Genomic DNA, 26059 nt, shown 5'->3' with positions numbered 1-26059 from the left:
GCTAAGGCTCGCAAAAGTTTTTGTCTACACGCTTATGCATTGAATGCCAGTGGCAATTTGTGAAAATTTCATGCCGCCAATATTTGCGGTTTTACAGTACTCTAGTTTCAGCTTACTCCTAAATTCCACTTCTTGCAGTACAAATACGCACCTCAATTAAACTCGGCAGATTCATTTGGCCTGGATTTACAAATTTCATCTTGAGAGCGTTTCCGACTTTTATTCCAGGGCTCACTCACATTTGTCTTTTAAAAATCCTGAAACGCCAGTACTTAAGGAAAGCGGGTGATGTATTCCTGCTATGACCATTAGTACCCTGAGTCACCGGAGAGCTGCCAATCTTGGTTTACTGGTCAGCACACTTTCATGGTATATACTAATTTGTTCCCTGGTCATCGAGTCACCTATATCAATTGTGCCTTTACCATTTGGTTAATTTGCCTCTGAAGAAAAGAAGACAGCTAGCAGCCTTGACGCCAGATTTTCAATACCAACGTGACAAAAACAAATGGTCATGCGTAACTGAGTCACTACAATCTTGCTAGCCACATGCACTAGTGATGGTGATCAAGAGTATATAGACACAGATTAGATTGTAAGATTATTTTATTTCTAGCACTCAGTGAAAAACTTTATTAATTCAAGGTATTTCAAGTGATCTGCCCAGAGAGCTTTTCTCCCCCTCCCATGCTCCAACCCCGTTTTATAAACTTTATACACTCTGTCTGCATACTGTGAGGCAGAAAAATAATATGCAAATGAGAAATGCCATCAATTTCCAAGACTACAGATCCACATTATTGATTTGGCTTAATGTTTGCACTATGCAGCCTTGTGCATTGTACCAGCAACGTTGGAAATGGAATATTTAGCAACACTGTACTTTTCTTTAATAGCTTCTTTCTATCTATAGAGAGAAAATATGTAATATATGAAAACAAAATATCGAACAGATATTGAATTGCCAGTTGATATTAAACTATGCAGGCCGCCACACTCCCCTCACTATCCCTTGGGTGGTTATTTGGCCGGACCTTGCTTGCTCCGACTGGACGTCGATGATGAAGACGACGATGAGGAGGAGGAGGAAGGGGGTGGACCTGAGGCGGGTGTCGACGTCGTGGTCGACGCTGTATGTTTTGAGGCACTATCTACACTGAATGGCGTCACGATGATACCAGCTCCTAGATCAATAGAAGTACCCTCCTTGTCCTGTGGGGTAATAGAATGATAAATAGTTTGTTCTCGAGATGTTACCAACATGTGCAAACGATCACTGAAAATGGCTGTCTCACTCTGCATTTTCCAAAACTTAAAAGCATCTAGCAAACAAACAAAATTTCTCACAACTGAATACCTTTTTGGAGAGATAGAATTAGGACACAAGTCCCAATGTTTCAAAATAACTTGATTTATAGTATATCCCAGGGGCAGATCCAGGAATTCCGTAAAGGGGAGGCACACCCTCCATTTTTTCTTTTTATTTCTTTTGTTTTAACAAAAAATAAAGAGGGGGTGCGCGCTCGATGCGTCCCCCTCTAGATCCGCCACTGAATCCTAAAGCTATGAATAAATTAACATAATTTTTTTGTATTCATATAAACATACAATTGTACCTTATTTTTCTATATCAATACTCACTGAGTTGAATTACCCGTAGGTATGAATATATAGGGTAATGTAAAGTTACCTCATGACAATCATGGCTCAGTGATATGTTATGCCTTCTGTATGTTTGAATAGGTAAAATGTTATTACTAGCAAGTGTAAACTCTGTTGGTAAGGTAGGCCTTTACTTTATCAATAATCAATTAGTACCATTGCACAGAGTTACAACATGATCAAGAATGGGAAACCTACATGTAAAGAGTAACATAGCTATTTAAAACTCAATGACTGAATTCTAAGTGTGCTGAACTTCGGAGCATGCTCAGATAGTCATCTGTGCTGGAAAATTACGTTGAAAGCCATTATAATAAACAGCTGGATACATTCTATTCCACAAAACCTTTAAAAAATGTGCCTATAGCACCTCCAAAGTTCTTGAAGAAAAAAAAAATGTGTAGTTTATAATCCCTCAGTAAACCTGAAAATTGATGAGGTCCGATGTTTGGTATTTTGTGAAGGAGCAACTAATCTAAAGTTTGGAAGATTAAACTCAAGCAAAAGTACTCTATTTTATAGTTTTGTAGACCTGAAATCCGTTGGTCTGACGTTGTCTTCCTTCACTGTTTATGCCCACCCGGCACATCAAAGTTTACAAGAAAACCTTACACAAACTCTTCAAAACAGTCAGTAGTAATTAATATACACTTTCATTTAATCATGCAATGAGTGCTTCATATATCAAGTTTCACAATAATCTTATACAGTTGAACCTCTCTTATCCGGACAAGTCGGGACCGGGGCTCATCCGGATAAGGGATTTGGCCGGATACGGGAGACTCGATGCTTTATACATGTACATATACATACACATGTACTGATGTAGCCCATTGTAATACCACATGTAGTAATGTGTATACTGCAACCTTTTCATTGTTACACTCAGTAACAGACCCCAAAATAGAGGTGTATGCTAATGTTGGAAGTAATACGTAATTCATGTGTGTTTGTGTAGGAGTTCTCGAGGAGTTGGGAATCCCCCTTTCCTCCCGTAATTATTATAAAAAAATAAAAAATCACGGCGAGATTGCGTCCGTATAATAGAGAGATCCGGATAAAGGGAGGCCGGATAAGAGAGGTTCAACTGTAATTCCTTTACAGCAGTTACAATGGAGTTTCAAATCCTTTCTTTTTTATTCTTCTTCAGAATGCACTTTACAAACTGAGTCAGCACAGTTCTATAGAGTGATAACTTTTTAAAGTCTTTTTCCTAAAAAAATAAGTAGCACATCCCAGGGTTCCATTAAATACTATATCTTGTTTAAATTGGTTAGGACAATCAATTGACTTTGAGCTACTGTGTACACAATTTCACAGATGAAAATCCCTTCTTTCAAGAATCAGCCCTTGTTCTAAAAGTTCATATCTGGTGACTTTTTGTTGGTTTTGCGATGCAAGGTCGTGATCAGGATGCAGGGACTGACATTCCTTCATGTTTGAAGAAGAAAAGAAGAGAAAAAGATGATCATTCAAGTTGTAAGCCACTGCCATTGACACCTAGCACTTTATATACCACATACAAACAATACGTGTCTGAAATAATAAGTTTAATCTGTGCCGATCACACTTCTTTTAAAAAGGTCAAACAAAAGGCCAATTAAAGATAAACTGTAAGGACTGAAAAAAAAAATAATGATGGTTATTTCTTTGCAGCGTGAGATTGATTCTTAGCTCACACATGGTGATTTGCCATGAAAAAAAAAAAAAAAAATCAGAATGTATGATATTGTGGCCAAACATGATGCATACAAGTGTGTATTACCAGCCAGCTTCATTTTGTCTGTTTCTTACATATGTGTTTGTTTTAGCTGAATAAAGTCAAAGATTTGAGATGAAATACAGGGGTCAGCAGGACAGAAAGCTTGCATTACATCTTCTAGATATCTTGAGGCAATCCTAAATAAAACTTGCAGGTCATACATTTGCATTTTGGATGGCAGGCATTGGACATTTATATACATGTGTGCAACATGCATGCAACAGAAAATGACACAGCAGCTTTAAAGTATGAGTGTATTTCCTCTAAAAAAATGTTAACATAAAGGAATGCCTTACATAAAGAAAAGCGCCACAGCTATAGTAAAGGGCATCCACGGCCACGGTCACATGTACGGCAGTGGGAAGAACTCGAGGCCTTCGTCACCGAGTTTGTTTAGCATTGATTACAATCTGTCCTTCGTCATGCCCTACATGTATTTATTCGCCTGAGTTCATGTTCGGGTTGATTCTCGCTCGTATCAGCACGTGTTTCCCTGGCGAGTCCACACTAGGTCTCTGAGAGACTCAGCATCTACATCAACAAGTGCCTTAGTAACGAGCCTCACGTACAGTCTCTGCAAGATTCCTACAAATTTAACCTAGAGGTAACCAAGGGCAGATGCAGGAATTCTGTAAAGGGAGGGGGGTGCAAAGCAAGGGAGCATAGGGACAGAGCCCGAACCAGGGCCGCTGCTGCATTTTTGAAAGTGCTTACCACTTCCGAGGTTAATCAGCTGACAAGAAAAAAATAAAAAAGCAATTAAATAAATGGAAATAAAAGGTTTAAGTGCACATTTTCTCCTGCCACTTCCAGGTTTCATCAGCTGTGTGTCTCCCTTCCCTGTTTTATTCTTTTTCATCTTTGTTAAAGGAGGGGGTGCTCAGTGCCCCCTCCTCTCCCCCCCCCCCCCCCACCACCACCCTCCAGATCTACCACTGGTTACTCATGAGAATATTCTGGGACTGAGACACTCTGTGGACGAGCGGCAAAATTTGACTCTTTGGGGAGGCATTTGCATCATTTCCTAATACTCTCATATTAAACATAAATCACAGGTACGAAAACATTCTCATCCTTACATAAATTCTAAGAAAGTACCATCCACTGAACTTGGCCTTGTGCAAACAATTAATCACATGAAGTTCCCATTTATTATGGAACCCATTCAGCAAAACAAGCAGGAAATACTAATGATGCACAGCTAGTGCACACTGCTCAATTTCAAAATGCATAGATAATGATCCCTCAAATCAACTTCTAATCAACACAGTCAGCTGGCTCTGAGAGCCACCACAACCTTTGAGGAAATAAACAGAGCAATACACATTTAGCTCTTCCGACTGACTTTCTGGCCTTCCGCAAATCTAGGTCGCGTATAAACAGGGCAGAAGGATCTTTGAAGTCACGATTACGGTTGTCTTCAGTTTGACCCCAAAGTGTTCAGAGCACCCAGTCAAGGCTGGGTCTGTTGCTTTTTCACACAGATTACATTTTAGACACAAGCAGGGCAATGGCGGATATGTAAATGATTTATAGAAATACTCACTGCTTTAAAATCTAGCATCAGCTCCTTGAATGCTAGGAAGTCACTGAAAGTGAAGAGGATCTCGAAGATTTCTCCCTCTAGTTTGTCTTTCCTCTTCCTGCAGAGATCAGTGGGAGGAAAAGAACAGTAGAACTCAGTCTGTTGCATTGTCTTGATGGTAAATGTGTGGCTTAAATGCTTCAAATCACAGCCTTATACTATCAATATTCTTGCTCGAGAAGCAACAGGAAGGCTATTTCACCTCTCATCTGTGTATAAACCACAAGAATGCAGTACTTGAGGCCATTTTACGATGAAGTTATGTGCACCCATAGGTATTTTGCCATCTTTAGTCCTTTTGCTCATCAAATCCTCAAGGAATTTCCCTGCAGAAATGACCATCATAAATTACAATCATCAAATTGGCAGGTCTGAATTTCACAGCTTATATTCTATTGGAGAAAGATTAGATGGAACCAGATGAATTCAATGCTTTGCATGATTCAGAAAGAAATTTACCCCCCCCCCCAAAAAAAAAAAAAAATGGAAAAAAGTTAAATGTTGACTTGGGAGGGAAACAGCATGTTGTCAATGTCAGAATTAGTCATGAATTTAGAAATACAGAGGCTTTTGAAAATTCTGGTATTGAAAACATTTCATGTGAATAACAAAGAGCTTCAAATGGAAGAGAGTTTTTACAGTACTCTACCTTACTGAAACACTAAAATTGAATAGTAATAATGAGAATAAGTAAGATACATTTTATACAGCAGTAAACCACTAAGACTGAAAACTTTCTGAGACTGAAAGGGTGAAGTGGTGGCTTTAATTTCCCAAACTCTACAAAGTGATGAAGTCATCTGGCCATTTTTACAATCAGTGGTGTAAAATGCAGTATTGGTACTAATTGGTGTATAACTTTCTTATACACTGACAGATATGCATTATTTTTTCTCATAAACTTACCACCCACAGTGTCTACCTTGGGTACCTTAATGAACTTTCCTCTCTTTTTCTTTCAGATGTGGCAGGCACTTACATGCTTGAAATCCAACACTTTTGGTGTACTCACTCTGACATAGTATTTTTGTCAGAGCTAGCATATTAAATTGTTTATTCCTTTTCATTATTTTTGTTGCTGTTGTGATAGACAGGTATCCAACTTTAAGAACTATTATGTTTACCAGGTTCTGCTTTGTCTTCTTTAAATACTGAAATTGTCCAAACTTTATGTTTCGGAGGTGACATTTTCCGTTAACAATTAACCCCTCTTTTGAGTTAGCTCTTGTTCACAATTATAAAATTCAACTTTGCTAATTTGCATCAAAACAGAATAGTAATCAATCTGACTTAACTTTGATCCAAAGATTATTTAATTCAAATAACTTATCATTTTTTGGTGAGCGTTTAGAAATTTATGTAACTTTTCCGTTAACATTTCTGTCACCTCCGAGACAACAGATTTATGTATTTAATTTTTTTATTCTTGACATCAGTTATACATTACATTTGCAAAAATGTAACATATCCCCTCACATTATCTCTGAAGGAAGGTAGTAGAAATATAGCCTGTTGTTTTCATTTCGGAGCAATTTACAATTTTCCGTTAACACTTGTCACCTCCGAAACAATTGTCACCTCCGAAACAACAGGCATATTATATTTGATAATTTCTCAAAGACAAAGCAATTTTGTTTGATTCTGTCCAATTGACAGGAATCTCTTTTGGATGACAATAGTAATATGGCAACAGGAAGTGAGAATTTTCTAGGGATTAATAAAAGATTCAATAAAAACTAAAAATTACTGTTTCGGAGGTGACAAAACACTGTTAACAAGATTTTTTGTTCATTTCTGTTGAAAAGAAACCATATCATGTACACCAATGGTATCATTTATTTTAGTAACATAAGTCTCAAAGTGGAGAAATCAACTACCACACTCTCACTCTTTTTTTTATTACTAGACTGTACGTTTTAGGGCAAATTTACATTTTTTCACTTTTTTTAACAATGAGAATGCACAAAATACACCCATCTGTTGTATATATAATGTTGTAATCAAGATCATTTCTCCTGCTTTAGTTAAGTAAACATATAGATGCTTTCATCTTAGAAGCTTGATTTCCAACAAGCAATTTAGTTGTGAAGATTTACCAATCACAGCTTTCCTTGTAGGTTGCTTTTTCTTGTGTTTCGGAGGTGACATTGTTTGTTAACACCATATTGTTATGTGATAGTGAAAGGCAAGACTTCAGTTCCTTTTCACTATCTATTAACTTTTTCTAATACATTTAATATCTACAAAATCATCACAACTGAAGTGACTTTTGTATACATAGCTCACCAGAATTCCCTTGATACCAAAGTAATACATGTGGCAGTTCATGCATGCCATAGTCCACAATCTTTAAAAAAAAATAATGTAAAAAAAATCATCAAATAATCAAACTCCACAAAAAGGCCACATGCCTATAGCTGGTGCACAACTTGTTCTTGAATTCATAGTTGTTGTTTTTCCATGTACAATGTGGTAATCATAAACAAAATTATGTGATTTTTTTTTAATATGACAATAATTATTACATATTTCCAAGTTGAACCAACTGTTTATGACATTGTATTTTTTAAGATTATTGAAGTTATGTGACAACTAAAGTGAACAGAGGATCAAGTCCCCAGGACTGGAAAGGGAAAGATAAAAAAAAACCAAGATTTGTAGATCTATTTCAGTACTTTTGATGAGGTGTTTACCTTGTTTTGTTATTATGTTTTATCTTAGAATTTGGCTTCAAATACTGGAATTTCAAGGAAAAGAAAATGGTTTCTTAAAGGACAAGTCCACTTTCATATACATGTGGATTGAGTGAATGCAAATGTTCAACAGTAAAACATATCATTGAAAGTTTGGGGGAAATTGGACAATCCATTCAAAAGTTCTGGGTTTTTTAAGTATCTGCGCAATCACTGCTGGATGAGAAGACTACGACAGTGTATGATGTCACATGCATACAACGATATAAGGAAAATATAAGTGAATTTCACAAAACTTTACTTTTTGAAAAAAGTGCACATTTCTTCAACTTGCTTCTGATGTATTTTAGGGCAATATTATTCACCCTGCCTTCTAAAAGACAGAAGTCATGTGTTCTTTTGTTATGCAAGAAAAGTGAAAATACAGAACGTTGAATTTTCTTGATACTTTCTCTATATCCTTGTACACATGTGACATCACAAGCTATGAAGTCTTCTCATTCAGCTTTGACTGAGCAGAAACTTTAAAAATCCATAACTCTGAAACGGATTGCCTTACTTTCCTCAAACTCTCACTGATGTGTTTTACTAATATTGCTATATTTACTCAACCCTCATGTCTATTGAGGTGAACTTGTCCTTTTCCAGTTTCTGTCCCTTATAAGTTTATTTGAGACCAGTTTGTGTTCAGGACCTTCTGTGAAGTTGATGGGGAAAATTACTGAACAAAAACAAATTTTCCCCTCAAGTTCACAACTCATTATGCATTATGTTGCTCTCTTCAGCTGGGAAACACAAAATGTTGTCTTAACCAACTGTAAAAACCTTTTAAAGATTAGTATGAATTACAATCTCAAACAAAATATGAGCTGGTATCCATTATCATGAAAGAGAATAACCAAACGAAATAACAAGTAAGAACTTAAAGAAAGAGCTTATATTTGAAAATTAAAGCCATGAGGAAAGACATGAATGTTCACTAAATAGTTAACATCTGAGAAGTTGGGTTGTCTCTGTGTTGTGTCACCTCAAAAACAATAAAATGTTTTTTCTTATCATATACTTTTTACTCTCAAAAGTGACTGTTAAATATGCATGATTTGCAGGTAATTTTCAATCAATTCATTATGATATGTAAAATATATTTTAGTAATGTCAACAGTTTAAATGAATCTGGTGTATAGAAAATTTATCCCAGATGAACCAAACACCTTTCACCAGTATTATAACATTTATATGGTGGCTATCAAGGATGATGAAGAATTCATGAACATCCTTGAATTAATCTATTTATAAAACTATGTGCAAACAAAAACATACACAAGTCAAATAAGAATTTTTGCTTTTGGTATTCATACCGTATGTCCCCGCCAAAAAATTACAGTGGTACCCTCCGCAACAATAACTTTAAAGATAGTGAATCAATCTAAAATACAATGTAAGGGATTGAAACTATAACTCATTGCCCACGCCTTACAGAAAACCCCATTCAATTTGCTTCAGAGGTCAAAGAGAATTGAGGATTTTTGTAGAGCATGTGAGGAATCCCTTCCCTCCAAGTTCTGCATGTGTTTACACATTAATATGCAGTTCCAAGAGCATCCAAGTGCTGAACTTGGAAGAATCAGACTCCTGACATCCTTTATGACAATCCACATTTCTTTGAGATCACTTAACCAAACTGACTGGGGCTTTCTGCAAAATAGAGCTAAGATGTTATAATTTAAGACCCCAAAGTAGAATTTAGTTGATTTAATCATATTGGGTGCTATCAATGCAAAAGTCTAATTGTAAATTTTTTTGGGGGGGGGGGACATACTATATGAATACATGAACACAATGTTAACATTGAATGTCACCTCCGAAACAAAGTTATTCTTCCCTGGTGTTGTGGAATAAAATATTCTGAGAGTAAAGAAACATTACTGAAATGATCTTACACCCTCATTTCAATTTAAGGTAGAAAATGGAATGCCATATTTCTCCAGCTTACAATATCTAGCTTATGTCCATCATATTCTTACTGTAAATTTATATTTTATCACAATGTTAACATTGAATGTCACCTCCGAAACGAAGTGATTCTTCCCTGGTGTTGTGGAATAAAATGTTCAGAGAGCAAAGAAACATTACTAAAATGATCTCACACCCTCATCTCAAGTTAAGGTAGAAAATGGAATGCCATGTTTCTTCAGATTACAATATTTAGCTTACATCCTTCGTCCAAATGGAAGGCAAACTACTGGTACCCATGCTAATTCATGAAGTGTAAAAAAACACTTGTTCTGTGTGGTTTATCTGCTTGAAACAGGAGTTAATTTCTTGTTCTTGAGTTATAATTATTAAAAACATTGATAAAAAGAAGAAGTTTTTGTGTTATTGTCACTTATTCTCAAAATAAGTGAGTGTTAATATTAATGTCACCTCCGAAACATTCTAATATGTTAACTGTCACCTCCGAAACATCCATGTGTGAAAAATCAAAGTTTTAAAGAAATGATTGGAATTTCATTTAACCTATATAGGAAGGTAGCCCTTCTTAAAGACTTGTTATAGTAAGAGTTTGACCTGGCCTGCCCTCCAATAAATAGTTAAAATCTTAAAAATTACATGTCAATTGGTATTTTTTAGCAAAAATTTATAAATCTCATGTATTTTTTTTGAATTCACTTTATATTCAACCCCCAATTAGTTTTGATTCACAAACTATATATTGTTGTTAACCATATCAACTTTGCATGGTGAAGTTTGACTACAGAGTTTTGTCAATATGGTGCAATTCATGAAAGCAAAATTTTGCTTAAATTTACTTCAGGTGCCAGGGTTTTCCTTAAATTACACCAATAACCCTTCAGCTTTAAGGTCTGAAATGTTATTTTTTCAAAAATTTGAATACTTTCAAACAGGAATCAAACAGAATAATGAAAAAATATTTTGTTTGAAATTTTGACCCTCCGAGTACAAAAGTTACACCACTGATCGTAAAAAAGGCCATCTGACATCAGCACATAGCTTGCCAAAGGTGTTTCAGTCACAAAGGAAACATAAATGATTACAATCCATATTTCAGTGACATGAATATGATCATAATCAGGTGGATCCTTTCATTTGAACACATTTAAATCAAATATGCAGCATAGCATACATGTATGTTGTTAGAATATCTATGGTTCATCAATGTATATCTATACTATTATCAAAATTGAATTAGAGGGCAAAGGGTGGGGATGGGTTGCCAAAATGATGATTGTAAATTATGCTATTTCATTCCATATAAAGTTTATAAAAGATGTAACTGTTGATTTATTAACAAGCAATAATTCATCATCTGGTGCAGGTGTCATCTACAGGTCAGATAGAAAGAGAGAGAGAGAAAAAAAGTTGTGACATATTTAACCCTAACACTAGAGATTTATGTCACAAAAAATTAAGGTATCTAAGATTCCTTTAGCACCTATGCTAAAACTTAATGAAAGGGGTGGGGGAATTTTGGTTAAACTGACAACTGCAAATTATGCTTTATCTGTTTCATTCCATCCTAAAGTTTATAAAAAGATTTCAGTGTCACTCTAAAATGGGTAAAAATGCTCCTCTGGTGTAGGTGTGATCTATAGGTCATACAGGAAAAACAATGGGACATATTCAACCAAAGACTGTCTTTGAAATTTCTCTTAGAGACACTCATGGTATCTAGAATTCCTTTGTACCTGCACTACAACTGAATGAGAAGGCGGGGGGTGGTTACAATGGCAAAAATAAATAACGCTTTTTCTGTTTCATTCCATCATAAAGGTTACATTAAAAGATTTCATTGCCCATCTAAAGTAAGTAGAAAAGACACATCTAGTGTAGGTGTCATCTACAGGTCAGACAGAAAAAAAAAGGTGACATTTTCAACCCTAAGAGCATCTTTGAGAACTCTGTCAGAGACACACGGTGTGTCCCAAAACAACATGTGATTCCCGCATCCGAGTGGAGCCGACTTTTAAGGCGTGTCTAAGTCATGGATTAACAATAGGAGAGCACAGCTTTAGGTTACATACCCTTTTGTGTATGTTGCCCCTGTTTTCCCTCCCGCCTACAATCAGAGCACCCACCAACCCCGGCGTGTTGATGACAATCAGCCGCAAGATAGGTGTGAGTAATGTTCGCAAGGCAACGCAGCATAACAGTCACAGACATTGCACATAAAACCACAGAAATCACCATGCGAATGTGAGCAGGTGACATGCCTGATTCTATCTTCTATGTTTGGCTTCGGTGAGCATCTGTGTTAATCAAATAAATGTTCAGCGGTTGAATAATTCAACTTTTCAATGAGCAAGAGTCACACGACGAAAACTGGTCAAACAGGAACTGTGTAATGTGCAGATGACCTAACGTCATTTAATAATACACTTTGTTGATAATACTGTTACTAGCGTGCACAGCACCATCTTTACTACATTAAGCACTGCAATTTAGCAACCATTACCAAATCTTGTATTATAAACTTTAGTTCACAATTACTCTTTTTATTAGTTCATGAGAAGAATACTGGATTTTTTTTTTCGTTTGCTTGCTTGCTTTCAGTTTTTGCTTTGTTTCAGTTTTTTTTTTTGCATGTGGTTTTGCTGTATGCTTGCAAAAAAAACCAAAAACACTTTTTCATGTTGCTGATGAAAATTATATTACAAATTTAATTGAATTGTATCAAGGAGACAGATCACAACTCTCCTCTTATTTTGTACACAGAAAGATCACAAAAATCAGGCCTTTGGTTGATGATTTTAGAAACTACAATTCCTTCTTATGCAGAAATCATCATTGTTTGCATTGCAACACACACACACACACACACAAAATGATAAAAATTGTTAGGGCTAAGGAAAAGCCATGACATAAAGAAACTGGTGGGGCCAGGGCAGTTATTAGAAACAAACAAACAAAAAGATGGGAAGACAACAATGATGAAAGGAAGACAAAAATTGGAAAGAAAAGGAGGCAATGACATAACAAAACAACAACAACAAAACAGCAGAAAATGGATACATGAATACAAAGAAAGAGGAGGAGGAGGCTAGGCAAATAAAATGAAGAATTCAGACAGAAAATGAAAGGTCTATGTGGAGAATAGCAATAAATAGGGAAAAGAAAAAGAAGCAAATACCTAAAAAAAAACCACAAATTGGAGAGACTGAGACATAGACTCCATTTACAGTGCAGGGCCGGGCCAAGCCGGGGCCGAGCCTGGCCTCAATTCCAGTACTCGGCCCCGCAATTTTGTCCGTTTACAGTGCCGGGCTCGGCTCGGGCTTTTAATTCAAACCTTTCAATATTTTGTGGTAGTAGCACTCTGCTTGTAAACAAACACTATCATTGGGAGGGCGCCGGTCGCAATGTGGTATAGTCTGGTTTCCAGACCCTTTGCCAACTGGACTCCGCCGCAACAAAGTCGCCGCCACGCGACGAAGTCGCCGCCTTTGCCTAAGGTAAAGACCTCTTCAGGACAAATTCGACGTTGAGGGCGTTAATATCCTGAATAGCGAAATAGTATGGGCAGAGGGTCTGGAAGCCAGACTAAATTGGGGACCACATATAGCCCAGTTTGCATTTTCAGTGAGAAAAGGCCGCGGCCGAGACTACCTCCAGAGCTTGGCCAAATGCACGGCCGATTTGGGTATCGCACTTGGCCTTTTGCGCGTTTACAGTAAAATGAAGGTCCGAGCCCGGCCTTTTCACTCACTGTAAACGGGGTCATAGAGAAAAAGGAGGAAGAGAGAGGGAAAAGAGGAAGGGTAGTGGACAACTATACATGCATTTAAATGCAAAGATTAACTTACGCTAATTGCTTGAGAAATTCATCCATACAAAAGGCCGGTATCCTTGCCACAAGCTGTTCCTCGATGTATTTCTCTATAAGGCTTGTCTGTGGAGCAACAAATGATACAACGATACATGATCAGTATCTATGAGGTATACAAGATATCTTCATTGAAAGATATTAGTTACCCCCTGCTTGTTCACATAATATGGGAAATGGAATATGGTACCAGACAGTTGATATTTCCTGTATCAAAAGAACAAGCAGGGGGCAACAATTTTCTTTAAGTGGATAATCTTACCTCTAATTCATACATATATTTCAGAAACTTCACTTTACCAACCACTTGTGCTTTCTTGTGTTTCTTTCATAACTGCCACAGGACAGTGCTGCCAGCTAGAAGTTTATTTTAACACTTCAAGTGCATGCAGCTGTCATGCGTGCAAATGAACAACATTAAGCAATACATGTAATATGGGTTACTGATATATTTCGTGGTTGGTTGACCAATCAGTTTACGAAATTCACGATCACTAAAAGATAATATATTTTGCCTACCAATTATACATTGTAGGTTACCAAATAGAACTTTGACAAACCATATTTGTATAAATTCATACATGTATTACCCCTTCTTCCAGTATTTAGTTTTTTTTTTCCTCTCATATCACAATGAACAAAACAACAGACAATGAGGCTTAATTTCTTATCCTTTATCAACTCACACAAACACACAAATATACCAATACAAATCAGAGGAATACATCACAATAGCAAAAACTGACATTACTATAAAATTGCATGAGAAATCCCATGAAGCCCATGCAATACATGTGCTCTCATAATGTACTGTAAAATTAATATTAGGAACACTCCTACCATAATGTGCACAGTTCATGCTTACTAGTTTTCTTTCTTCTTCTTTTTTTTTTCCAAGTCTGAAAGCAAATCCAAACCATAATCCCCCCAAACACACTTCTCTCATCACATTCTGGTTTTGAGGTGTTCGTTCTCCAATCAAGTTTCCCTTCATTCTTAGCACACATTTGTTATCTGAAAGGTTTGACCATTCAAACATGAAAAAAAAGAGAAGAAGGAGTCTAGCTTCTAACATGATGTGTGCATCCTGTAGGTACACTTGCATGTCAGGGAGCACAAATTTGCTTGTTTCATTAACAGTCCATGGAGTTTATGACATAGCTGTTGCACTTGAAAGGAATGCCGTCAGCAGTTCGTGGTTGGCAAGGGACTCACATTCCTGTGTCTGAACACAGGGTATTAAACTCTGAATGAAATCCATTTCAGACGATTATTATTACAAACACTTTCTTCCGCAAGTGTGAAACCCCTCCCCCAACAGGTCTGTGAAAGGAAGTCACACGCACTCACAGGGGAATTCTAGTCAAATGGAAACAAAAACACGGCAGTGTATGATTTTATAACAGCAAATGCCTCCAGAGATCAGGATCGAGTCTCCCAAGGTGTCCCCATGCAGTTCAACACCGTCCCCACTACTTAAGAGGTAAAGGAAAGGCCAGGAAGATTCATTCACAAGATTATGACTTATAGCCCCCTGGGATTCGGAATCGGCCGGCAAAATCTGATGATGAAAGATCAGGAGATGGGGTTCTTCTCCAAGCAGAGCTGAAAATGTCTCTGGAACAGACGAGGTTAATGCTTTATCTCCGGTATCACATGTCATATACCCGCTACCTGTTATAATAGATATATTTTGTCACTCTCTGCCCTTTATTTGACACCCTCTGTAATCATCACACTGTATTATATCTTGTCTGCGTTTAAGAAACACCATTTCTGGTTCTCCTTTCATTTTTGTTTCTAACTCAGCTGACCTGATGCATTCAGTCTGATGTCTGTGCAGCACACATTTCACACAAAGCAAGTAGCTAAGGTACACCACGCACTTTTGTCAATGGGTTAATGGAAGGGTTTCCCTTTCCATGCCATCCAAATTCCACCATATTTTAAGAAGGATTTTCTTAACTTATCAATTTTTTCATGTTCCTGTAAGCAAAATACATCCATTGATAACCCTTTGCAGCAATATTCATACTGACAGCAACACTCATTGGAAAAACAAACAAACAATAACATCTTTGCTGCAAAATGGTTTAACTCCTCTTCTCAAGATTTTAATTGTTTCTCACTAATTATATCCTATAAACATCCCTAAACTTTTGACTTTCAGATTGCTATTCAACATAATTTTATATGTCGTCTGATGAAAACACTGCATAAATCTGAAATATAGAACAACCTTGCATTGACAGTCATCGTGTTCTTGTAGGAAATTGAACAGTCTTGATTCCATGCATTGAAAAACCATTTTACAGTGCTCTAACGCACATTTTAAGTAATGTAAAACCAGGAATATTGGCATTCGTCTTCATTTCGCGAATTTTTGCGAGAACCAAGATTCAAAGTTCTTGTCTACAATACAGCTGCATATGCACTGAATGCCAGTAACAATTCAAAAACTGTTCATGCTGTGAAAAAGGCTGTCTGTTCCAATTCTTGAAAATTTCATGCTGTGAAAATATCTTGCTTTACAGTACTGGTACACAAAGTTTGCCATCAAAATATATACACTGATCTACAGCACAATATTGGTAATCATTACATTATCATCATTATCAATTATACATTACGATACTGCTTATCATATTGGTTTACATATGTGCCATTGGCAAACTGCGTTTAAGACTTACATATTGGTTGAAAATGTCTGTGTATTCCATTTTGTTCTCCTCTACATCCTCAAAAATGTGATAGTGCTTGTTCATAAAACCATTCTGCAGGTCTTGGAAGCCATCCTCTGAAAAGAAAAAAGAAAAAAAAAAACCATAACAGATGGCATGATGAATACTATTACTTCTGTAGTACTAAGATTTAAAAGCATCTGTTAGTGTTATTCTTTGAAAGTCACAGATCCATTTGCCGAACACTGTCTGATGTCATACAACATGTAGAATACAGCAAAGGGTAGCCACTGCACTTAAAGGGATCGTACAGGTTTGGTTGAGACCTAATTTCAGGTTTCTAAAATAGGTTTGATGAAATATTGAGAAACCTCTTATAAAATATGAAAGAGCATGTAATTCTATGAGGAATTGAACGTTTATTTGATGAAAATTGGTTTTGAAATGGCTGAGATATCCCAAAAAGAGTGATTCTAATAAAGTGTGGGACCCACACTTTATTACGATCACTTTGTTTTACTTTGTTTTTGAATGTTTCAGTCATTCCATACCCGATTTTCATCAAATAAACTTTGAATTCCTCTTAAAATGGTATGCTCTGTACTATATCATAAGTGTTTTCTTGGTATCTCGCAAAAAGTTAAAAGCCAAATTCTTATCTCCACCAATACTGTACCATCCCTTTAAAATGGTATGTGCATGAAAGGGCCATCAAAAGATAAATTTGGTGGCCTGACATAGATTTTGAATTGCCCCAGGCCACAAGGCCAACACTAATGCCAAGCCATGATACTGTAGCTGGGGTAAGGGGATTCATCCTTCAGTTATAATGTATATTTGAAGAAATACTTATAAATTACTCTCCAATCTCAAGTGTTCGGGATCCTCCAAATCTGCAAGATAAGGAATAGGAGACTACACAGCGCAACAGGAGTTTGTGCACAACCATTGATTTGCACCTAAGCTCATCAGACATTGAAAAGAAAACAAAAAGAGTGTTGTGTGACATTTTTTTTTTTTGCCAGCATTTTTTATTGCATCCAAGGCTTAACACACAGTGGTTGGGTGTACACCTTTTGTATATTGTTGAACCCTGTAATAATGGACCCACCTCCCTGCTTCAACTGTTCCTTTTCCTTCACACACAACAAGTGTACATATTACTAAATGACCAAAAGGTATGGTACAAAGTACCTGTAAATGTACATCAAGCCAGAAATCTCTAGCTTCTATGGGACAGCTCCTGTCTCTTTGGGGCAACAAAAGTATCAAAACTTTTACTTTATTTCATTCTTTTGTACTTTATAAAAAACCCAATCATATAAAAAGCATCAAAAGGTATTTTCCATGAGAAAATTTAGCTGTTACTGTTATGGTATATTAAAGGACAAGTTCACCTTCATTAACATAAGGATTGAGAGAATGTAGCAATATTAGTAGAACACATCATTAAAAGTTTGAGGAAAATCGGACAATCCGTTCAAAAGTTATGAATTTTTAAAGTTTTTGTGCAGTCACTGCTGGATGAGAAGACTACTGCAGTGTATGATGTCACATGCGTACAAGAATATAAGGAAAATATAAGAGAATTTCACAAAATTCCATCTTTTGAAAAAAAGTACACATTCCCTTGACTCGTTACTGACATATGTTATGGGTAATATTATTCCCATTGCCTTTAGAAAGAGGCAAGTCAAGTGCTGTTTTATTATGCGAAAAAAGTGAAAATATGTTGAATTTTCTTTACATTTTCTTTATACTGTTGTACTCATATGACATCACAAGCCTTAGTAGTCTCCTCATTCAGCGGTTCCAACACAAAAGTTTTAAAAATTCATAACTTTTGCATCGATTGTCCAATTTTCCTCAAACTTTCACTGATGTGTTCAACTAATATTACTGCATTCTCTCAATCTTTATGTTAATGAAGGTGAACTTGTCCTTTAAAGAACAAAGGCTACTAACGAAAGTTACTTATTCACCAAGAATACATGTATACAGTACAAGAATACAGTACTATAGCATGTCATCATATACTGAATGTGGCCATGGTGTCAACCGCATGGTGCTGCACGTGAAAAACACCACCCACGGAAAATCAACCCCCTATTTCCTTTCAAGTGACTACGGTCCTTTCGTCTGGGTACCATGGTTACGGAGCATGTATAACACACACTTGACTTCAAGTCAGGATCATGTGAAAAGCTACCATTAGTACGGGGCTGCAGCAAGACCCCCCCCCCCCCCAAAAAAAAAAAAAGGAAAAAAAAAAAAGAGTGTTGGCACAAGACCCACTTTTCAAATTTCACCAACTGAAACTGGAAAAGAAAAAAAAAAAAAAGACTGATACATCTAGAAACTGACCTAAACTTACTATGGTGTGGCAAGCAAGTATTTGGCTACTCAGGTTTAAAATCCAAGAGATTGAAAAGGCATCATTTCTGGGCAACAGACACATTGAAATACAGGAAACACAAGCAAATCAAAAGTACCTGGTAACACTGTGATGCGTGTACGTTGTGTTACAATACTTTGTTAAGTGTTCTGCACATCAAAGCTATTTGAAGTAACTCACCAAACACAAGTTTCTTTTTTGTGTGATTGGGTTTCAAGTTGAATTCTGAAGAATCTTAACATTAATGATACATTAATTACTTGTGAAGATGTTGGCCACCGCATTGAGTTCTACATACAATGTATGTTGATAGGGGCAGATAATCATTTGTCTCTTCGCAAGACAAATTATTATCTGCACCCCTGTTATGACAATAAAGTTGGACAATTAATGTACAGTGTATCTGGACAATTAATGTATCTACATGTACAGATACATGTAGATACATTAATTGTCCAACTTTATTTCCAAACAGTGACTGAACAAATTTAGAAAATAAGCCAATCCACAAGATACACACAATTGTAAGTAAATTAGCATTTAAAGTTTCCATATAATCAAGCATGAGCAAGAATGTAGAAAGACAATGCAAACACAACAGGCAATTCAATACATCTCTACGATAATACCTATGTGCCATATTTTGTAAAACTGAAAGATTTGATCATTTGAAAGTGTATGATTAGATGTTACATGAAGCAACTGCAATATCAGTGTATACAGCTTTTCATTTTTCAATTAAAAAAAAAATTGTGCTACAATTGTACTTCTCATCACCTAATTCAAGGGACTCATAATTTGCAGTTTTCTCAGTATTGATGTATATTTGCAACTTTAGCATAATTTCATAATGGGGACAGTGAACTGTAACATATCATAGTGTACAGATACACAGTATGAACTGCTTTTCAGAGCATTGTTCATCACGTTATTGGGTCATGTAACATGGAGATGAGATCATGAGGGGTAATAATACCAACAATGCCCTTACGCGTTCCACATAAGATTTTAAAATGAAATTTCACTTGGTCGACTGCGATTGCAGCACTTAGCCAATTCACACAAAATAACAATGTATATTGTGAACAAATTGACATCTGCACTGCAATAGACATGTACGTAATTTGCATTGCAATCACATCAGACAAGGAGCACTTTTCGCACTACTGCAAAAGTGGAAATTTTCGCAGTTTTGAAATTTTCGCCGATTTCGCGCAACCAGAAGCTAGCGCGAAAATAAAAGCACGCAAATATTTTTGCGAGCCATATGTTCCAGTAGCTGATGTCTTGATTTCGCAAAATTAAAAACATGCGAAACTCTTCTTACCTGGCCAGGCGCGAAAAATTAGTCACGCGAAAATATCCACTTTTACAGTATGGAAGCCAAGCATTTCCAGTACATACAACTGTACATGTAGTTATTGCATGCATACTGCTACAAATACAAAAAGGGCGGTTTGACGTAGCTATGCCATGGCAGTGGTGGTACTATGGGTCTGCAGGCAATTGTTTAATCTATGGCCTTTATTTCCACCAGTGAGAAATGAACATTCATCAAATGAAGTATATAATGCACAATATGACTACAAGGTACATGTGTGCACATTTCATGGCAGCAGACAAAAGACACGGGTAATACCATATAGTCTATGTACAGGGTACAGGATGCTATTTTTGTGCAAATAATGACACAATTTGAGATGGGCCATCACCGCCACATAAACCACGTATTCTGATAATCGCTACATAACCACACATGCTGATTCATCACTCATCATAATGTCAAAAGCCGATCAGATGAGACAAACTGTGTATGAGTTATCCATGTTACACACCCGTGACTTCAGTAGCAATCAACGTTATCCACATACATGTAGCCACATTTCTAGGAAGGAGAGCATGAATTCACAGCCTTATATTTTACAATTTTCCACTTGTCCTTATATTTCTACTCCAGAAACCTCTACAATCATAACACTTGATGCTATAGAATGTTAACAATACACAATGACAATAGGCTTGTTTTAACTTTGAAAAACATCAAGTTGAATATCATACTAATAGTAAGTGATACTACAATTTGTACATACTAAGAGATGCTTGAAATTCACTCAAATTTAACCCTGAGCTGTTATCTTCACAAAGATTTTATTTCTTTAAATTTTGCAAGATGCTACTTGCTCACACATCAAAAATGTAGCCATCTACTTAAAGGACAAGTCCACCTTGGACATGTGGATTGAGTGAATGCAGTAATATTAGTAGAACACATTAGTGAAAGTTTGAGGAAAATCAGACAATCTGTTCAAAAGTTTTTAAAAAGTTTCTGCTTAGTCACTGACTGCTGGATGATAAGACTAATACAGCTTGTGATGTCACATGAGTACAACAACTTACAGAAAATATAAAGAAAATTCAACCTACAGTGTATTTTTACTTTTCTCGCATAATAAAAAACACATGACTTGCCTCTTTCAGAAGGCAGGGGGATTACCCTTAAACATCAGTGACAAGTGGAAGAAATGTGCACTTTTTTTTTTCAAAAAATAAAACTTTGTAAAATTCGCTCTATATACATGTATTCCTCGTTCTACGCATGTGACATCATACACTGATATGTCTTCTCAACCAGTAGTGACTGCACAGATACTTTAGAAATTCGTAACTTTTGAATGGATTGTCAGATTTTCCCCAAACTTTCACTGATGTGTCATTACTAATACTGTATTGCTGCATTAATTCAATCCACATATAAGAAGGTGGACTTGTCCTTTAAACCCTAAATTTCACAAGAAGCATCTTGATGCACATTATACATACATGTGCTTCACTGAAAACATGCAGTTTTAAGAATGCTAGGATTCCTTGCATGTTCAGTTGAATCTGCTACACTTCTAAAAGAGAAGATAACAATGACGATTTGGACCAAAAGGTTGTGCTCTGTCAAAAGTTAACTCCTGTATCTGCCCAATAGGACACCAATGGCAAACATTAACACTTTGATTCTTTACATTAAAGAGCAATTGATGTAAGTGTATCTTGGTAGCACAAGTTCTGTGTTTTTGGAACCTTCTGAGCTCAGGTCCAAAGGGGACAGCCCATTTTATTAAATCAACTTTATATCCCCTGCCACATAATTTCTACTATATATTCATTGTTCATGGAATATATGTTACTCTTGACTGCATTATGTTGTGTGGAATTACAAGCTCACAGACTTGTACATACTTGTATGCATATTTTGGAGGTTTTTCTGTGACATTTTGATGCTACTTCTATTACAGTGCTACTCATTAGAATATTGCATGATATTTTTGTGTCTGATTTCCTTTCTCATGCTGAAATGATGTGTCATTTCATGTGATTTTTTGACTCATAACACACAGCAGCTTCTACTTTCTGAAACCTGACCCATATACAGACTTTCCTCTCCTCCTCTTACAATGTATTAGCACTTTGTTGAACCTTTTGCTTGAAAAAACAAAAAATTGCACCATTGGTGATTTATTTCACACAAAGAGGCACTAATCTAAATACTGTCCATGTCATTTTTTCCCCCTGCATTTCAAAACAGGCTGGTTTAATGGATTGACATTACATGCAGTAAGGGTGTAAATGACAGTCAAACATTTAAATAAAAAAATAAAAAAAAAAATGTTTTTAAGGGGGGATATCAGGAGGGTGTGCATCAATCAAATCAATTACTACCAATACCTCTCTGGTACAATAAAAAAAAAAAAAAAGAACATAGAGACTTGTAAAACAGTGACTCACCCATTATTATATCTTCAATATGTCCTATGACAGAATCAAACTTCCTGTCTGCAAGGTTCGAACTGAAAGACAAGAAACACAATTTAAGAACATTTAACACACAACATACACTGTATTCCATCATCACAAAAAAGATTGAAAGTAACTGCATGCACCTTATTTTGCATATTTTTCTTTAATTGTGACTTCTGAGAGAATGTCACAATCATTTGAATTTGTGATCAAGAACCACACTGATGGAATGAGAAATTAAGCATTTTCACTTTTCAGAAGAAAAGTAAATGATTTCCCACCTTGGAAATGACAATATACTGTACAAGGCATGTATAGGGGAGGCAATAGCTTTGCAAGATGTTGATTCTAAAATCATCGGTTGACTCATGAATTTCATGGAAATATACCATATATATTCTTAATAGTCATTTCATATATCTGTCAATCTGTAGTGGGGCACTTTAAATATAAATCATGCAATTCATTCTTATGGGAGACGAAGATGTTCATATAATTTTCATGTGGTAAAATAGTTTATCTCATAAGCCTTGGCTTAGCTGAAAATAACAGAGGCTGTGCGACAACAGTCTGGTGGAAATGCTTTTTCTAAATTCCCTATGGCATCACTTACAAATATTGACAGAGAGATACACAAAGAAAGAAACACATAAAACAAAATGAAAAATGGCTGTCTGATTCAATGAGTACTGTTCCATACAACAACATCTTGCTGTCATATATGCCACTGTGTTTGTATGAATATGGATCATTTTTCTTTTTCTCTTTAAGGATTTTTACACAATATCCATACATGTGTGTTGTTGCTTTTTTTTGGGGGGGGGGGTCCAAATTTTCAAGTAGCATCAAACTAGCTTTCATCATTAGCAAACTGTACATAAATCTTGATACAAACATATTTTATATTTAGTGTCAGTTTGACATGGAATATTGATCTTGAATTGTTTTCCATCATTGATCTGATCTACATTTACATGTAGCACTTTCTTCATAAACAACATCCAGGCAACCTTATGCAATCTTATACACCTCATGTCCAGCACAAGGTCAAATGACTCCAAATTTCTCATTAATGAATCATCACCACTTTAAGAATTACTGCTGAAACAAAGTGATTATGAAGTTTATACCATATTTGAGAATTATTTCATGAATTGCAGAAGACACTGGTAATTTGGCTCAAAGAACTTATGCTTCCATCATGTATATGACATGGTACTGCAGTAACTATGGAAAGCAATAAACAAAGTGGTCTCTCTACTCAAGAGGCTATTCTTACAAAGAATACAAAGTAATGAAGCTGTGTGAAGATACAATGAATGTTAGTCACTTCACGCAAGGAAAGTAAACTCAACTGACCACTGACTCGACTTTTCAGAAAACAAGAGATTGAGGAATTGGAATAGAAAAATAAAAAAAGTCTACAGACTGCCAGCATCCTGTAAATCCTTACTTTATGTGATAAAAATTGCCACACAAAAATATAGTCATGACTGGTCCTTGCTATTGCACATACATGTAAAAATCTGTCCATAGTCTACTCTTTACTAGTTGTGTGTATCATTCATGTTGTGACTTCACAAATGATGTTTGAAAGACAGGCCACTTGGCCAAAACAACACAAGTTCACATACCTGGATCCCGCCAGTTCTTCTTCCTGAAAATCCATGAATTCCTCATGGTCACCTGCCAAATGAACAAACAGACATATATACAATACATGAAATACTGTTGCAATACATATCTTACAAACTAGAAATCATTAAAAAGGTCATAATGAGTTGTTTGTGTCTTTTTACGTTTACAAGGATCAAAATAGAAAAATACAAAGGGTCTTTAAAGTACACCACATGGAACAGTCTCCATGTGATGAATATCCCCAAGTGTATATTAAGAGAAAGCTCTGAGAGAAACTGGAGAAAAACTGTCAGTCCATCAAGTATAATCATGAATCTTATGCACCCAGATCATGATCAGGCCATTTTGAAGAAATCACAAAATCTGAAACTGACCCATGAATGCAAAGACACTGATAAAACATCTGAATTCACTACCTGGTAGTAGTGGTAAGAGGTATGGAATATACCATGGACTATCATGGGTTTTAATCATTTTTGGCTTCTGAAAACCTTAATGACTGATGGTAACATGGGTCTTATTACATGTATGTTAGGTACTATGCAGAATTCATTTGTGGAATAGATCTACTGATCTTGTATAGCTTGTCAAATACTGGGCAATCCAGGGGTCTAGGAGGCACACACGGTATTATTTTTACCGTATGATGACACTTTATTGATATTTTAGGTTACAAAAATGCATTCTGAACGTCTCAGCCCTTCTACGATGCCATTGTGAACCAAATTTGGCAATCAATGATGAAATATCACCATGGCATAAATCTTCTGCTGAATGCCTTCACTTGGCTCATGAACGTTGCATGAGTGCCAAATCCCATTGCAAAAGCACATGAAAATAGCTGGTGCACATGCATTGACTGCAAACAGGGATTGCAATTCTGGTGGTGGTACTGTTTCCTGGACTCAGCACCCTTTCCTACAGAGAGAGACTAGTAAAGCTTAACCTGTATTCATTGCATTACCGGAGGGAAAGAGGGGACATGATCCAGGTCTTCAAAATACTACATGGTATAGACAGAATCAACCCACAGTCCTTCTTTGTACAGTCGCAGTATCTTGGAACGAGAGGCCATCCCTTCAAATTATTTGCAACCCATTGTCGTTTGAATATCCGCAGCAACTGTTTCAGCAAAAGAGTCATCCAGTCATGGAATAGTCTGCCCTCATCACTTGTTACATCCACTAGTATAGATTCTTTCAAACATGGTTTAGACACGTTCTGGTCACACAAACGTTTTGAAATTGTCTGACATCCACATCCACGCTCGATATAGACTGTTACTCGTGCTACCAAGCGCTGACGACCGGGAGACCTGACAGGATTTACCTACACTCCCGTACAGATGATGATGATGATGATTGTTGTCTTTCTCATGAACACTTTTTTTTTTTTAGGTGAGAAAACTTTAGATGTGGTTTCTGTAGTGTGATAGTGAATGTGCGGCATGAATGTATAGAGTGTGTTACTGTGTTCAGCGGTATATTAACAAATAGATCTATGTTGTTCCTGCCATGAACAGGCGCAAGCTAAAAGGCCGCAAAACTGAAAGCTAAACATTGGACCACCAGACATTTTCATATTTCTGCATGCACTTAGCAATTGTATTAAATTCTATCATTTATGACTAAAATTGAATCGTTAATAACATGAAAGAGAAGCTGATACTTTTCAGAATATAATAATGTAACCCATTATATCAATTACAGTCATTTTGATGTAAAAATGTGTGTGGTCCCTAGTCTAAACCCCTGGGTTGCTAAATACTTAATATTGCCAACAAATATTTTAACGTATGGGACCGTATAGGACATTTCGAGTTTGATATCCCAAATTTACTATAAAAAGAGACAAACATGACCTTAAAATGTGGGGGATTACCACTTTGAACTAATATCTTAAATCAAAGTCTCCGTCTTCTTGGATAAGACTTACCGTCCCCGAGAAGATTTGTTGCCATTTCAGTGCAAAAGCGTCCCTAGTTCTCAGCCCTCAGAATGTCACCGCTTGCGCTT

At 36.3% G+C, this 26059-nt stretch overlaps 1 protein-coding gene across 1 annotated transcript; it reads right to left on the bottom strand.

Annotated features, from left to right (window-relative positions):
* Positions 1 to 722: 722 nt before the first annotated feature.
* Positions 723 to 26059, bottom strand: LOC140233137 (ADP-ribosylation factor-like protein 2-binding protein). The gene is made up of 7 exons (XM_072313253.1): positions 25980 to 26059; positions 24041 to 24092; positions 22395 to 22456; positions 16235 to 16341; positions 13525 to 13610; positions 4971 to 5067; positions 723 to 1212 (listed from the first exon to the last, which is right to left on the bottom strand). The coding sequence occupies exons 1-7, from the start codon at positions 26002 to 26004 to the stop codon at positions 1021 to 1023; spliced, it is 621 nt and encodes a 206-aa protein (XP_072169354.1). The 5' UTR covers positions 26005 to 26059; the 3' UTR covers positions 723 to 1020.

This window comes from Diadema setosum, chromosome 9 (genome assembly GCF_964275005.1).
Source record: "Diadema setosum chromosome 9, eeDiaSeto1, whole genome shotgun sequence".
In the NCBI taxonomy this organism is placed as follows: Eukaryota; Metazoa; Echinodermata; class Echinoidea; order Diadematoida; family Diadematidae; genus Diadema; species Diadema setosum.
This window is presented reverse-complemented; position numbering and strand designations above follow the sequence as displayed.

Excerpts from the sequence above, each read along its gene's own strand:
- LOC140233137 (XM_072313253.1), bottom strand. The coding sequence starts at position 26,004 with ATGGCAACAAATCTTCTCGGGGACG. Across the intron at positions 24,093-25,979 it reads AACAAATCTTCTCGGGGACG|GTGACCATGAGGAATTCATG; the intron begins GTAAGTCTTATC and ends TTCATTTGGCAG. Across the intron at positions 22,457-24,040 it reads GAAGAACTGGCGGGATCCAG|TTCGAACCTTGCAGACAGGA; the intron begins GTATGTGAACTT and ends CTTGTCTTTCAG.